We start from the raw sequence: 17,053 nt of genomic DNA on the forward strand, positions 1-17,053 counted from the left end.
CTTTTTTCCTTTTTAATTTCCCAAGCTCACTATTTGGATAAGATAGTTAAAGGTACTGTATACTTGCTCTTTGTTGACATATCTCCATATAATATCTCTCTAGAACCATGTATTAAATTGCACTAGGTATGAAAATAGACTGTTTTTCTTGCATATTTTTGTAAATTATAAATTAGGCTTACATTAAGTGAAATCCTTTGGATTTAAAGTATTAAGACTTAAATGTCTGTGTCTCATATTTATACTTTTGGGTTATCACAGATTTCATTCCTTTGTAAAAGCATTAGTTTTCACTGCAACCAAAAACTGAAGATAACAGTATATTTGCTGTTTTTTGTGTATGGCTTGTTGTTGTTTTTGTTCGGGGTGGAGAGGGTGGCTTTAAGATCTTTATTGTTTGCCATTCAGCTCATAAGCTTTAACTTCTAAATCCAGGAATCACAAATGCTCACTCTCTTATCACAGAATAAGAAATTGTCAATCTAAAGAAGATTCTGGTTAACATATGTTGAAAGAAATCTCATTTATCCTCATATGGAAACTTCTTTGGCTTTTTCTCAATGTTTCAAAATATATGTGATATCATAATTTATGTTTTGTGATTTTTCTAAAAAACCTGCAAAATACGGTACATTCTAGAAAACAGAAATGACAACACCACTCAGCAGAAAACAGCAGATTCTGTGTCTTCAGTTACCATAGAAAGAAGTGAAAATCATATTTTCAGAAGAGAAACTTCCCCTTCCCTTTCTCCTCAGATTACCTATTTTTTTTATTCCTTGTTTGTGCTTTTCATTAGAATATGAAAATATTCATGGCAATATCCAGGCTTTCATGTAATAACTCTTGTGTGCATGCAGTCAGCTGCTGCACCTTGCTGTCAATGGGGCAATTAAATCTTTCTCTTTGTTAAAAACAAAACAAAATATCCATGAGGAAAATTCACCTTCTATGTATTGAATAAGCCATAAATACAGACAGTAACTGTCTAAAAGAAAAGAAGCAGCAAAATTAATCATATCGTGACCTGATGGGATACCTAAGTATCATTTCATTACACCCGGCACAAGAGACTGTCAAAATACTCTTCCTCCTGTTAACTCTAATCTTAGGAGACAAGAAGTCTCTTTGAGATCAGGTTCCTCAGTGGAGGAGGGGAAGCCAATATATGAATAATTCTTTTAAGACAGACTTACACGAAACCTCTTTAAACAGATTGTTCCCTTAAATTTTGTCACCGAAACCAGAGCAGAGTTCTGATTATGAGAAGCTATACCCCAAACCCCAGCTGCCAGAGCAGGTATTTTTACTGATATATTTTCCCCCAAGTTAATAATTCTATCCAAAAAGATCTGACTAATAGCCAAAGATTCTTGCAGTTTTAGAGCATTTATAGTCTCGTTTCTGTCAGTGTCATGTCACACTCATAGACAAGAACACCAGACTCTACCCAAGTGTCATCCTCATAAACAGATCATGTTGGCTGCATGCCAGTTATCATGAGTAGGAAGTGGCAAAATTTGTTTTTTTTTTTTAAATTGTCATGTTAGACTGAAACAATTATAGATTTCGGATATATGAAATTATTTTAATTGTTTCCCAAATTTTCCCTCCTTGCCCATAAAAGCAGACAAGATAGGATATAAAGGTAACAGCATAAAAGCTTTAGGGAGATTGTCACAAAATATCACTCTTCGCTCTCTGTCTTGAAGCACGTCACTACCGTGTTTTTGTTCAGTCTATCGATGTTTTACTGTGGTCCTTATGGTATTTCATTTTGTCCGTCCTAAGTAATCAAATATGCACAGCTATTACATTTAGTTGGAAATCCTGTTGGTTCTGTCCCATCCGTATGCAGCCTGAATCCTAATGTTTGTTAGAATAGATGCTAAGCTGCTTCACTACCTCCTGGGCTTTGCTTATTCTGTGACAAGGAATGTACTCTTGGCATAAAGTATAGTCATTAATACTGGCCTATACTTTGTGCAATTATTTAATGCACTGTAATTTCACATGAATATACGGCAACTCTGAGGCCAGATAAAATTAACATTCTCTTTTGACATCATTCATATCCTCATACCCATGTTCATGGCTTTTTGACTTGAGAGGGAATTTGTGAAAGCAACAAGGTACTTTTAAGAAGGCATGTCCCAACCAGTGACCAGGAATGTTTACAACAATGAAAAATCTATTCTAGGGACCCGGAAATTATCTTGCTGAGACGATTTTTTCACACCTTACCATCAACCTTGTTGCTTTGCTAAAAGAAAAAAAAATTAATTTTGTCTGGCCTGCAGCCATTTAGTGGATCGTTGCAGATATTTCTGTCCTGCACAGGTAAGTGGTGTCTCAAGGGTCAGGCCAATCAAAGATGCCACTTGGATAAGAATTAGATTCCTTAGATAATGTTGCTGTTTCGATCCATGTGCAATTACAGTATTTGTGCTGTTTTGAAAGGCCTGTTCCCACTCAGTGTCCCTCATCTGTTTATTTGGGGCGCACAAACTTTCAGTACTCAAATCACGTCTGTTTTCCTTCTTTGTCTCTTTCGACAGAGGGTTGCCCCGGTCTGTGCAACAGCAACGGAAGATGTACGCTAGACCAAAACGGCTGGCACTGTGTTTGCCAGCCCGGATGGAGAGGAGCGGGATGCGATGTAGCCATGGAGACCCTCTGCACAGATAGCAAGGACAACGAGGGAGGTAAGAGATGCTGAGTGAGAAAGCAAGCCTATGCCCAGGTTTACAAGTCCAGTGGTCACACACACACAAAAAGTCAGATCCCCAGAGGTTAGATTGACTAGAAAATACATGAGTGCTGATGGAGTGATTTTGCTCCCTCTTTTCCTGAAACTGGTGCAAGATGATTATCATTCAGGGAAAAGTCAAGGTGACCAAGCGACTGTATAATGTACATTGTTCTCCATCCCTTGTCCTGCCCTCCAGGTAACAGTTCTCCTCACTGCAGGCTGTAGGACCTGGTCAATTGGGAACTCTAAGGCAGCATCATCTTTTTTTTTTTTCTTTTTTTGGCTGAGGCATGCGTTGGCTGGACATGGGACTCAGTTCTCAGACCAGGGAGTGAACAGGGCTGCAGCAGTGAAAGCACCAAATCCTTACTACTAGACCGCCAGGGAACTCCCTAAAGTAATATTTTAATAACTGAACATTCCAAAAGATGCCAGGCACTTTCCAAGCTCTTCTGTCAAAAGGCCTGACTGGGGGGGGGGAAAAAAAAAAAAAACGGGAAGAGAAAGCCGCCCCCTTGAAGCTGTACTTCCCATGTCTTTTTATCCTTAACTTCACACCCTGTGAAAAAGACAGCACATTTCCACCCCACATGAGCCCAGGCTTAAGAAATAATTTTTCCCTGGGGTGCATGTCCCCCATGCTGCTATTATTTCAGTTTCAAAGAATGGAGAGTAAGAGTTAGGGATGGAGGAACTATTCCTATCACTGTTCCATTTTGATATCCCTTTGGGACCAAGCTTTGGGGAAGGATGGCGTTTCTGTCTGGGCCTCTGTGACCCCTGACTCTGATGGTGAGGATGTGTGTCCCCACCTTCTTCATTCCACCTGCCCTTTGGGGAATGTCCCTGTGGCCAGTGTCATGTTGGTTAAGAGTATGGGTTTGGGGGTTCCTGTTGTGGCTCAGTGGATTAAGAACTGGACATTGTCTCTATGAGGATGAAGGTTCAATCCCCAGCCCCAAACAGTGGGTTAAGGATCTGCATTGCCACGAGTTGTGGTGTAAGTCACAGATGTGGCTCGGATCTGGTGTTGCCATGGCTGTGGTGTAGACCTCAGCTGCAGCTCCAATTCAACCCCTAGCCTGGGAACTTCCAAGTGACATGGGTATAGCTGTAAAAAAAGAAAAAAAAAAAAACTAATACAGGTTTTCACTCCACCTCATAGGACTTATGTGGCCTTCCACAACATTCTTTTTTTTTTTTTTAAGTTTTATTGAAGTCTAGTTGATTTACAATGTTGTGGTATTTCTGCTGTACATCAGAATGATTCAGTTATACATTACACATGGAGTTCCCATTGTGGCTCTGTGGTAATGAACCCGACTAGTGTCCATGAGGATGCGGGTTCAATCCCTGGCCTCGCTCACTGGATTAAGAATCCCATGTTGCCATGAGCTGTGGTGTAGGTCGAAGACTCAACTTGGTTCTGGCATTGCTGTGGCCGTGGTGTCGGCCAGCAGCTGCAGCTCCAAACTTCCATATCCTGCACATTGGGCAGGTGGGGTCCTAAAAACAAACAAACAAAAAAAAGTGCCCGCATCTGTTCTCTTTCAGATTCTTTCCCATGTAGGTTATCACAAAATATTGGGTAGAGTTCCTCATACTATAGACTAGGTCCCCCTTGGCCAGTCATTCCATATACCTCAGTGTACATATGCCAATCACAAGATTTTGATCTTTATGAACTTCAAGTTGCTTTTCATATAAAATAGGAAAAATTGGCGGGGGGGTCCTGCTGTGGCACCATGGGTTAAGACTCCAACTGTGGTGGCTCAGGTGGCTGCAGAGTTGTAGATTCGATTGGGGCAGTAGGTTCAGTGAGTTAAAGGATCTGGCATTGCTGGAGATGGTGCGTAGGTCACAGCTGAGGCTCAGAGTCAAATCCCTGGCCCAGGAACGTCCATGTGCCATGGGTGTGGCATAAAAAAAAAATTTAATAGGAAAAAAGGAGTTTCTGAGAGAATGTTTGCCATATACATAGTGTATCTCCAGGGATATATTATGTTGTAAGTAGCAGCTATTATTATTCAATTTTCCTTCTTTTGCTTTCAAAAGTGCTCACCTTGGCTAGGTGGAATTCACAAAAGGTTGTCAGAGAAGATTGAATGGCCTTTTCCTTCGTTTCTAAATAGAGTGGACTTAACACAGGCAGACATCAGAGACAGTGCAGGTTGGGTTCCAGACGTCTGCAGTAAAGGCAGAATCTCAATAAGCAAGTCTGATGAGTTTTTGGTTTCCCACGCCAAGCAAAACTGATGTTTACCCTATGCTGTCGGCTGTTAGGTGTGCAAAAGCATTATGTCCCCCCAAAAAAGTACAGACCTTAATATAAAACTACTTTATTGCTAAAAAATGTTAGCCATCATCTGAGACTTCAGTGAGTGGTAGTAGCAACATCAAAGGTCACTGATCGCAGATGACCATCACAAATGTAATAATAATGAAAAAGTTCGAAATAGTGTGAGAATTATCAAAACATGACACAGAAACACAAGTGAGCAAATGCTGTTGGAGAAATGGCACAATAAGCTTACTCCACACAGGGTTGCCACAAACGTTCAATTGGCGGAAAATGCAGTATCTTTGAAGCACAGAAAAACAAAGTATGCCTTATACTGTTCCCTAGGGAGCAGAGTGACCAGAACCAACCCTCAACTCTCCCCATCGTCCCCAACACACACCACACACACTCACTCACCCATAGCCATTCTCAAACCAAATGTTGTGTCTCATCTTCCCTTTCATTTCTAAGCAGGCCGCCCACTGTTTTCCCTGTTTTCTTTTAACCTGGACTCTCAGAAACTTGAGCCACAAATTCTAAGCTAAAGCCTTCTTTGCTGTCTGCTCCTGAAAGATGTAGGTGGTCCTTGGAGTACCCATTGTGGCTCAGTGGGTTACGAACCTGACTAGTATCCATGAGGATGCAGGTTCGATCCCTGGCCTAGCTCAATGGGTTAAGGATCCGGTGTTGCTGTGGCTGTGGTATAGGCCAGCAGCTGCAGCTCTGATTTGACCCCTAGCTTGGGAACTTCCATATACCCCAGGTGTGGCCCTAAAAAGACTAAAGAAAGAGAGAGAGAGAAAGAGAGAGAGAGAGAGGGAGGGAGGAAGGAAGGAAGAAAGATAAGAGAGAAAGAAAAGTAGAAACCAAAGATTCAAAGAGCAGGAAAAAGCAGGAGTGGGCTAGGAGTAAAAAAGAGGTGTGAAACAATGAATGAAATTTTAATGTAAGCATCAGAAAGAGTGTGAGGAATAGAGGTAGTCTAAGGAAAGTAAGACGATAACTGAAAATAGATTTTTTTTTTTTAATTTTCCAGCAGGAGGAGACTATTGCATTCTCAAAAAAAATGTTAAAAATACAAGGTAAATAAAATAGTAACAGGAAATAGGAAGAGGGGAGAGGTTTTAAAAAAGAAGGGGGGAGTTCCTGTCATGGCGCAATGGAAACAAATCTGACTAGGAACCATGAGGTTGCCGGTTTGATCCCTGGCCTTGCTCTGTGGGTTAAAGATCCAGCGTTGCTGTGAGCTGTGATGTAGGTCCCAGATGTAGCTCTGATTTGACCCCTAGCCTGGGACCCTCCATATGCTGCGGGTGCGGCCCTAAAAAGCAAAAGGGAAAAAAAAAAAAAAAAAAGGAGGAAGGAAGGGATAGAGGAGTGAAGGAGGGAGGGGTGGAAATTACACGAATTCCTAAGTACTTCCTAAAAAGAATCCAGATTTCAGAATATAGAGTGGCACTCAGTCTCACAGCCTTAAAATATATTACCCTGGCAGATGACTTGGGGGAAAATTCCTTTTCATTTGACTATTAGATTCTGCTTTAGGGGGGCGATGCGGTTACTCCGCCCCCTCTTGCTATCCACAGTTGCTCTGGAGCACGGGAACTCCCATTCTAGGAGAGAGAAGTCAACTTGTACTCTGAGAATCAGAGCACCCCAGTGGCTTCCTGAGAGTCCACAAGGAGCATGGAGTGTGGCCACGATTTTTGAAGGAGTTTTAGAAGGAGAGGAAAATCAGAGCCCCTCAGGCTGGAACTAAAAACCTCCCCTACCTTTTACACCCACTTCCATTACCTGCCACCTCTCGCTGCAGAACGTAACAGTGGACAACCCACAGAACCGCTTTAGAAACGAACTGAGTCCCCTTGCTACACAGGAGGGGAGAAGGTCAGCGTTCGTGGGGAGGGTTAGTACTCTTAGCTGTGGTTCACAAAGACTGCATCCTCATTGTCAAGAGTAACCTCTGCCAGCAGTTCAGAGGGCGGTGTTTCTACACTGTGTTTAATGTGTAAAATTACATTACACATTACATTACACATTACACAGATGCACATGTACGTTTTTAAACAAACATGGGATAGGTACTCTTCTAAATTTGATTCTGCCAGAGAATATAACTTAGAGGGTTTTTTTCACATCAATACTATCCCTTACTTTTAACAGAAACACGGATGTCCTACTTAATTTATTACTACTGCCTACTGTACAGTACAGGGAACTGTATACAATCTCTTGGTATAGAACATGATCGCAGATAGTATGAAGAAAAGAATGTATGTATGTATGTATGACTGGGTCACTCTGCTGTACAGCAGAAATTGGCACAACATTGTAAATGAACTATACTTTAACAAAAAATTTTAAAAAGGAAAAAATAGTAACATAGTATAATAATTATGATTTTTTGCTAAAAATGCTAAAATCAAGAGCATCAAAGTTTTCATATAAAATGTGCATTTAAAAAATTTTTAATTTAAAAAGTAAAATACATATCATTTTGTTAGAAAAAATTTACCACTACTGCATTAATAATAATTTAGTTGGTTCTTTTTTTTGTTTTTTTTTTTTTCTCTTAGTATACAGACAGATCTGTAGTGGATCTCTGTGTGTATCTGCATATACATCTTTGTGTAAACGTACAAATATTTCTTTGGGACAGGTTTTTAGAAGCGAAGTTGCTGGGTCACAGGCTATTTTCATTTTTAATTCTGGTAGCTACTGCCAAATTGCCTTGCAAGTAAGTTTCACCACTGTACACTTCATTGGTACAAGAGTGTTTATTTCCCCCAAGTTCATAGTCTGTACATAATCATCGTACATAAACAAAACTGTCCAACAAAATGAAAAATATGAACTTTGTCTGTCGGGTGGAAATGACTACATTTTTATTGTTTTAATTTGCATTTCCCTAATTACTGGTTAGATTGATGATCTTTATATATGTTCCCTGACCGTCTGCATTTCTTCTTTTGCTAATTGTGTATTTATTTCTCTTGACTATTTTTTTCTACTGAGTTGCATAGAAACTTTTTCCTTTTTAATTTTCAGTTCTTTGTATATGCTGCTTATCAATTCTTTGTGAGGTGTGTTGCAGATTTTTTATCCCACGTTTTCATCTGCCTTTTAGCTTTGTTTATGGTATCTTTCATCATGCAGTTTTCAAATGGTATGTGGTAAACTTTCATAGGGTTCATCTTTTTCTTCATGAATTCTGGGTTGTGTTTCTTCTTAATAAGTACATAGGGTCTTTCCCATTGTAAGAATGCACATATAGTATTTCACAGGATTTTTTCTAATACTTATTGTAATTGTGTGGATTGCTTAACGTCAAGTTCATTAAGAACATTTAAAAACACCTGTTGGAGTAAAAAAGAAACAGGAATGCAAGGATTAGTGTAGTGTCTGAGGGTAGGAAAAGGGTGAGAAAGAAAATCAGCACATGTCTCTGCTGTGCTTTTTTTTTTTGGCCCGCGGCGTATGGAGGTTTCCAGGCTAGGGGTGGAATCAGAGCTGTAGCTACCAGCCTACGCCACAGCCACAGCAACGTGGGATCCGAGCCGCGTCTGCAACCTACACCACAGCTCACAGCAATGCCGGATCCTTAACCCACTGAGCAAGGGCAGGGATTGAACCTGCAACCTCATGGTTCCTAGTCGGATTCATTAACCACTATGCCACGACGGGAACTCCTGCTGTGCTTTTTTATTATTATTATTTTAGCTGCACCTATGGCGTGTGGAAGTTCCCTGGCCAGGGATCCAACCTACCTCGCAGCTGTAACCAGAGCCACAGCAGTGACAATGCCAGATCCTTAACCCACTGAGCCCCAGGGATCTCCTCTGCTGTGCTTTTAAGACATCATTTTGACCTGTTTAGTCTCATAATCTCTAGGAGCTGAATTTATTCTTTACTTCATCCAGCAGTATTATTGTATGACTACTTGGTGCCAATAAGTATTGTCCTAGATTCTAGAACTACAACGGTGAACTTGATTAGCCCTCAAGGAACATCATGAGACCATTGTCTGAGCTGATTGCTGAAGGAATTGGAAGGAGGGGAGTGGCAGGGGAAGAAGAGCAGGTGAGAGGTTTCCAGGCGGAGGAAATAATAATCACAAAGGTCTTGTAAGCCACATTAAGGAGTTCTGACTACTCCAGAAAACAAGAACCAAGTAAAGGAAGTATTTTAGCTCAAGGAGTGAAATAACCAAATTTGATTTCTGCCAAGATTACACTGACGTAAGTGTGGAGAATGAATAGCTAGGACAAGACCGGAGCCTGGGAAACGAGGTTCTTGTTGAGGTCTTGACAAGAGATGACCATGGCAGCCTACAGCGTAGTTTCAATAAGATGGAGAGAAATAGACTGATTTAAAAGATGTTTGGGTTGGAGAAAAGGAGGAAGTGATCACTGATTAGGTGCAGAGAAAAAGGGAGAAAAGGACTCCAGGATGACATTCACGTTTCTACTTTGAAAAACTGGAGAGGTGGATGGGTGGAACCAATCACGGAAATAGGAAATGCAGAGGAAGCATCATATTCAGAGAAGATCATGTATGTTGTGCTTTAGACATGTTCACTTTTCGATGCCTGTGTAACATCCAAGTGGAAATATCTAGAAGGCAGTTTGTTGATTTGAAGTTCAGATGAATGATCAGCCTGGAGTCATTAGCATTGAAATGGGGTTAACACAGAGAGACTAAAGCCATCAAGAAAGCTCTGTTACAGACAAACCAAGAAGCTACAGAAATTCCACCATGATCCCAATTTAGTAATAAACAAATGAATTTCATGCATGTTACAGAGGAGGGGAAGGTATACCTGTATACTTTGAAAATTCTAAAATCCATAGATAAAATACTGCATCAGAATTTCTACCTTTGCCTCCAACTTGGAATGGGACAGAGGTCTCCAAATGCTGTGGAGAAAGGCCGTGGACCTTAATTCAAGTGAAGATAAAATTTCATTAAAAGGAAATTCATGATTTTTTATCCAGTCAGTAAATCAAGGTTTTGAAAAAACAAGTTAAAATGTCCATAGCTGCTTAAAAGACAAAAGTGAGAGTTTTGACAAGCAGATCAAACCCAGCATAGGCGGTAACCTAGGAAAAAACTTGGAGTCAAAGTTTTAACAATCTGGCAAAATGTGCATTGTTTGAATTTCCCAGAAAAAAAAAATCAAGAATGCTGATTCTTTATAGTTTGAAGAACATAAATAAATTGGGCAGAGTTGAAACTTTAGAGCAAGACCAGAAGTTGGCAAACTATGACCCCAGGACCAAAGCTTGTTTTTGTAAATAAAATTTCATTGAGGAGTTTCCCCTAGTGACTCAGTGGAAACGAACCTGACTAGTATCCATGAGGATGTGGGTTCAATCCCTGGCCCCACTCAGTGGGTTAGGGATCTGGTGTTGCCTCCAGCTGCAGTTTAGGTCACAGATGCAGCTCAGATCCTGCGTTGCTATGGCTGCGGTATAAGCTGGCAGCTGCAGCACTGATTCAACCCCTAGCCTGGGAACTTTCATATGCTGCAGATACGGCCCTAAAATAAAAGGTTTTATTGGGTCATGGTCACACTAACTCATTTACATATTGTTTCTGGCTGCTTTAGAGCTATGTATGCAGAGTTAAATACTTGCATCAGAACTATATGGTCTGCAAAGCCCAGAAGATTTATTATCTGGTCCTTTACAAAATAAGTTTGCCAGCCATTGTGAAAAACCAATAAAAGCCTTAGGGAAGATGAGAACTGTTTTGAAATGGTAACTAGAGCAATAATACTGAGGATTAAGTGGAAAGAAGCATAAACTATATTATCCACTTTATATCAAGGTATCACTTATATTGCAAAGCCTAAACTGGAGAAAGAAAGGCTCTTCACTGATCATTGAAGTTGTTACTCAGCAGGTTTTGAACATTTCTGATGTTCTTTAGATTTTTTTTATTAATTCTATTAGATGTGGCTTCTATGCCGATATCAATTTAAGCTGACCTGATATTCCTGAGACTAAAACGGAATGTCGATGATTTTGAGAAGCTATTCCTCGAAGACAATTTTACTACAGTATACATTTGGCCAAGTGGGTCATCAACATAGTTGTGCCAGATAGCCCTAGCTGTGTAAGTATAGACAAAAAGAATGAAAAATGTTTTCTCAAGTTAAAGGAAGCCAGATTCGTAACCATCCGTCACTTGCTTGGGCAAGTTACTGATAAACTCTGCAGCAAAATAACAAACAGTGTGCTCCTGCATCTTGGCTGTTGAAAATGAGATTCTTTCTCTGATTGATGTTAGCAGAGAGGCTTGTAAAAATGCATTTCCAACTGATTAGTTCAGAAGGTGTCAATCTCCTGCAGTTTTATGACCTGCAGACTACATGCCAGATGTACATTTGCTTTTTATAAACTAACAAAGATGAATGACTAAATTTGAGCATTCCTCTTTGGCAGTCGTACCATAGATTGCCTAAAGGAAGGAAGACTCCTTGGGGGTATTATGGGGGTGGGGACACGAACATTTAACCCTTAATTTACCAGAATTTATGGAGACAAAATGTAATACATGGAAGTACTTGCACTGCTACTTCATACTTTTTTTTTTTTTTTCTTCTTTTTAGGGCCACACCCGCGGCATTTGGAGTTTCCCAGACTAGGGGTCAAATCTGAGCTAGATTTGAGCCACAGCCACAGCAATGCAGGATCTGAGCCACATCTGCGACCTACACCACAGCTCACGGCCATGCCGGATCCTTAACCAGCTGAGCGAGGCCAGGGATCGGATCGAACCCTCAACCTCATGATTACTAGTCGGATTCCTTTCCGCTGCACCACAACAGGAACTCCACTACTTTCTTCTTATGCTAAAAAATGAATATAGGGGGAAAACCTGCACAAACATAAAATATTTGTGTTGAATTACTCTCCTAAGCATGTGCACACCCATTCTAAATCCATGGAGTAAGAACTCTTAAATATATTATGAAACATATTAAAGATCCTTTATGAATTCTCAACATATACTCATGAATTATTACTGAAAGTTTTTAAATTGTTTTTTTGAAGCTAGAAATTATGTTGGGGCAATAGTTAAGTCTACTGTTTTAAAAATCTGACTCAATAACTGTGCTTCTATTTCTGAGACAGATGGAGAAAAATATAATATACTGCATTATTACAATATATCCTCATGAAAAATAAGCCTCTAGCATAGTTTCATCTTTCTTCCACTAGAAATATTGAGAAATGTTTAGACATTTTTCATCTTCGTGGCCTTTTGGCTAAGGAAGCAATATTTTGATAAATTTCTCTGAAATTTCAAAGCTCAGTTTCATTTGATTTTCTTAAAACATGATTTTAAATTTTTGTCAAAGGAATAAGTATGCCGTTTCAAATAATTAACAGTCTATTTTTAGAGCATAGCAGAAATCTACATGAAAATGTAACTATAATAAAGAAACTATGTAGTAAGATCTGCTTATTAGAACTTCTGACCCATACATTTTCCTGTGTATGAAAATTATGGAGACAGAGATTTAAAGTAGTAATGTAAAAAGAGTCTGACACTGTACAATTTAAATCCAGTACTTACTTATCAAGATTTTTTTTTTCAACTATAAGGAAAACAGTGAGGAGATTTTTAATTTATGTCTCTGGATAAGCTACATCTCTTTCAGTTTCAAGTGTCAGAAAATCCAACCCAAATGAGCTTAAGGAAAGAGACAATGCTTTGGCTTCTAGAACTGAAATGCCCAGGAGGTCAGGTGCAGCTTATTGCAGAAGCCTGAAGATGTTATGAAGATCTGTTGGTTTTTTTTTTTTCTCTTCAGCCTTTGACTTTGCCTCTTCTGGGATGGCTCCATTCCAAGACAGGTTCTGCAAGAAGGATGCAGCAGCAACCCCAGCCTCACAGCCTTACAGCTTCAAGCCTAGGGGGCAGGGGAGGGAATAAAGGATGCAGGAGAATCTCTTTTGAGACAGTCCTAAAGTTCACTCTGGTTCAGCAAGTTAGGTCACATGTACCCTGAACCAAACCTGAAGATATATATGCACATAGACTGAGAGCTGGGGAGAGCTGGATACCCAAAAGAAAATTTAGAGCTGCTGCCCAAAGAAGGAAGGGCAGTGGATATTGTGAGAAATCACAAGGGTTTACCACATTCTTTTTCAGATGGGCAAAAAGACTTAAGAACACTGAGTGAAGTCCCCTCATCTCCTCTGTGTCTTACCTTATCTGTGTTGTTATTGACTTCCTTCTAGACCAGGCAATATAATTCAATTTAGTCTGTTTTCTTTGGTCTCAGTTTGCTGTCAGATAATGATGGACAAGCTTAGGTTCTATTAATAAGAGTAGCCTGAAGGAAAAAAAAAAAAAAGACGAGTGTGGTTCAAAAAAAAAGTAAAAGTTATTTCAAAACACTTTTATAGGTCAACAAGGTATTTTCAGCTGAGTTTGCCATAATAGGGTCACACCAAGACCTGATCCTTAGGTTTGAAGCTTTATAACTATTTTGTCCATTCTCCCAAGGGTGCTTAAGGTCTTTAGAAACCAATGTTTTTATTTATCTATACTGAGAAATGTAATTGCCAAGCAGATCAAAATTTATGTATCAACTGGTCACTGAAAAATGACCTTACAGGGTAATGTCATCAAACCATCATAACCTGACACCCTTATTCACTAAGGGGATGGTTTATATGTTTCAAACAAAATTCTTACATAGGTCATTGAATGTAGTTTCCTTTTGATGTTCCTGGAGAAAGCTCTGGAAGATTCCATCCATTAACTCTTTTTATGTCACCGACAGTGTAGATCAATTTTTAGTGATAGGTTTCAATCATTTCCAATGTTATGGCTTGTTTTCATCAGCCACAATTTATTAACATCTGCATTTTAGAGGAGGCATACTTAGAGCTTGAGTTCCTGTCTAAAATTTGAGAAATGTTTTAATGTTACCTGGAACACATTACTATCCTTGGCAAACAATTTCCTTGAAAGGTAGTTGGCTCATCTTATCCATCATATGTTGGTTTGTATTTATATTTCAGAGACTTTCGTTTTCTGACCATTTTCAAATTTTAGAGCTTCACCCAGTGTGGGTACCTACCCCCTTGCCGTATACACTTGCTGTAACTCCTCATGCATTTTCTCTAAAATATGGAAGCCTTGATTAATTGTCCTCACACCTAATCCAGATTCCTTCATACTACTAAGGGCAGACCTTGGAGATATTGCAGGTTTGGTTCCAGGTCACCTAAGTAAAGCAGGAATCTCAATAAAGTGAGTCATGCAATTTTTTTTTTTGGTTTGTTTCCCAGTGTATATAAAGGTTACAGCTACACTGTACTGTAGCCTAGTAAGTGTGCAATAGCATTGTGTCTGAAAATACAATGTACATACCTTAATTTAAAAATATTTTATTGGGAGTTCCCATGTGGCACAGCAGGTTAAGGATCTGGCATTGTCACTACAGCTGCTTAGGTCACTGCTGTCATGTGGGTTGGGTCTCGGGCTGGGGAACTTCCACGGACCGCAGGGCACAACAAAAAAATAATAATTATTTGTTGTTTATAAAATGCTGGTCATCATCTGTGGCTTCATGGAGTCATAATCTTTTTACCGGTAGAAGATCTTACCTTGATGTTGATGGCTGCTAACTGATCAAGGCAGTGGTTGCTGAAGGTTGGGATGGCTATGACAATTTCTTAAAATCAGACAACGGTGAAGTTAGCCACATTGATTGATACTTCCTTTCACTTAGAGGCCACTGTTTGGTTATTACTTGACCAAATTTCAATGCTGTCATATCTCAGGGACTAGGGAGAGAGATGGGGAACAGCCAGTTAGTGGAGCCAGTTAGTGGAGCGGTCGGAACACACAGGATACTTATCAATCAAGTCCACCATTGTATAGGGGCAGTTTGTGGCACCTCAAAACAGTTACAGCAGTAACATCAGAGTTCACTGATCACAGATCACCATCACAAATATAATAATAACGGAAAAGTTTGAAATACTGTGAGAATTACCAAAACATTATACAGAGACAAGAAGTAAGCAGATGCCGTTGGGAGAGTGGTACCCAGAGACCAACTAGATGCAGGGTTGCTCCAGCCTTCAATTTATTAAAAAAAAAAAATCTCAATATCTGCAAAGGGCAATAAAGTGAGGTCTGCCTGTCATAGCTTGCTCGAGACAGTCATTTTTTATTTTATACTCCGAATCAACACTATCTGATTCTTTTCAGCCATCTCCAATCCAAACATTGACTGTCTGTGAAAGCAACATACAGGGATTGTGTTTGTATTTCACTGGGTTTCAAAAAGTCTGCATCCTAGAAATTACTGTCAGATGCGGGGAGCCAGTCATTTGATGTGAAAAAAGCCAGCCAAATTTATTCTATATCATGGCAGAAAAAGAGGAGTTCTCTTACTGGTTTATGTTCCTTTCTACAGATGGACTCATCGACTGTATGGATCCTGACTGCTGTCTACAGAGTTCCTGCCAAAATCAGCCCTATTGTCGTGGATTGCCGGATCCCCAGGATATCATTAGCCAAAGCTTACAATCCCCATCTCAGCAAGCTGCCAAATCCTTCTATGACCGAATCAGTTTTCTCATAGGATCTGATAGCACCCATGTCATACCCGGAGAAAGTCCTTTCAATAAGAGGTTAATGCATCTTTTTCTTACATAGATTTGTAGTGATATCATCAACAGTTATAAGCCCTTGGTATGAAATGCTGATGACTATGAATTGGAGGCGAGTGTTTTTTTTAAAGTGCGGTTTTTCCTCGTGCGGCAAATCCTTCACCAAACTTCGCACTTCAAGCATTTTTGACACAGTTCACGTACTTTGTCAATTTCAGTATCTGAAACCTAACAGGACATCCCATTAAGGAGTCCATAAATCCTCATTTAACTAGTTGATTTTGTTAGCACAGTTGGAAATGGTTCAAAAGAAGCAATGAAAAGACCCCAAAAGGCAAAACAGAAGTGCACTTTTTTTGAAGCTGAGCTCACTAAATAATATAAATTATGAATTAATGTAATGGAACTGCTAACGGCATGGCAGTAAGATTGCATAAGCTGTTTGACTGGTGCTTTACAGAGCAGTAATGACCTGAAAATAAACCTGTAAGTGAAAGCAGGTGTCTTGTGTCTCACTGAGCAAAAGAAGATGATTTATACCAGAACTCCTGGGTCTGCAGCAATTTAACAGCATTAATGCATTTAGACCCAGCAGTTGATTAAAAGTTGTTGCACAAATATTCCTTCTTGCCCCTTATATCTTGTGCTTCTTGGTCCCTGCAGATTTACAGATTGCCTTGGAATTAATTGGAAAGTATACTTTCTTCATGCAAGCACCAGATATATGACTTATGAAAAGAGCCCAGTTTATAATGTTAAAAACTCATCTCTAAATCATTGATCTTGATACATCTCCAAAAACCAGATTGCATTGAATTAATACCCCGGCTCAACACCAGGCATTTGGAGAATGTGGATTACAGGGAATTAAAAGGGACATTGTCTTGGGGGTTTTTTTCAAGTCTGGGTTTTGTGAGTACAAGTGTGTGCAATAGTGTTATTTTAGCATGAGGCTGAATTATCTCTACATTGGAATGATGTTGGCACGAGGAGACAGATGTTCATTCTGACTCTCTACTTTTCCCACAGCCTTGCATCCGTCATCAGAGGCCAAGTACTAACTGCTGACGGAACTCCACTTATTGGAGTGAATGTCTCATTTTTCCATTACCCAGAATACGGATATACTATTACCCGCCAGGATGGAATGTGAGTTGGTTCCAATACCCTATCTTTGTCTGAAGTATTTTAAGTGTAAAAACTAGCCATTCTTATACCACCCAGCGTGTTTTAATGTCCCTTTAAATATGGAAATACAACAAATTTTACGCTTCAGAAATCTGGGATAGCACATGGTGGCAGAAATGTAAAATCATATACTAATATAAGTCTTTAAAAGTTGATTTTGGAGTTCCTGCTGTAGCACAGAGGGCTAGT

At 39.7% G+C, this 17,053-nt stretch overlaps 1 protein-coding gene across 2 annotated transcripts in view; it reads left to right on the forward strand.

The window, feature by feature from the left end:
* TENM3 (teneurin transmembrane protein 3) overlaps positions 1-17,053 on the forward strand; it is a 706,293-nt gene that overhangs the window by 621,634 nt on the left and 67,606 nt on the right. For both annotated transcript variants that reach the window (XM_047772297.1, XM_047772296.1), the window contains exons 13-15: positions 2,559-2,705; positions 15,481-15,697; positions 16,706-16,825. In XM_047772297.1, the coding sequence (XP_047628253.1) occupies positions 2,559-2,705; positions 15,481-15,697; positions 16,706-16,825 (484 nt within the window). The remainder of the gene's footprint in view (positions 1-2,558; positions 2,706-15,480; positions 15,698-16,705; positions 16,826-17,053) is intronic.

This window comes from Phacochoerus africanus, chromosome 3, assembly GCF_016906955.1.
Source record: "Phacochoerus africanus isolate WHEZ1 chromosome 3, ROS_Pafr_v1, whole genome shotgun sequence".
NCBI classification, from domain to species: domain Eukaryota; kingdom Metazoa; phylum Chordata; class Mammalia; order Artiodactyla; family Suidae; genus Phacochoerus; species Phacochoerus africanus.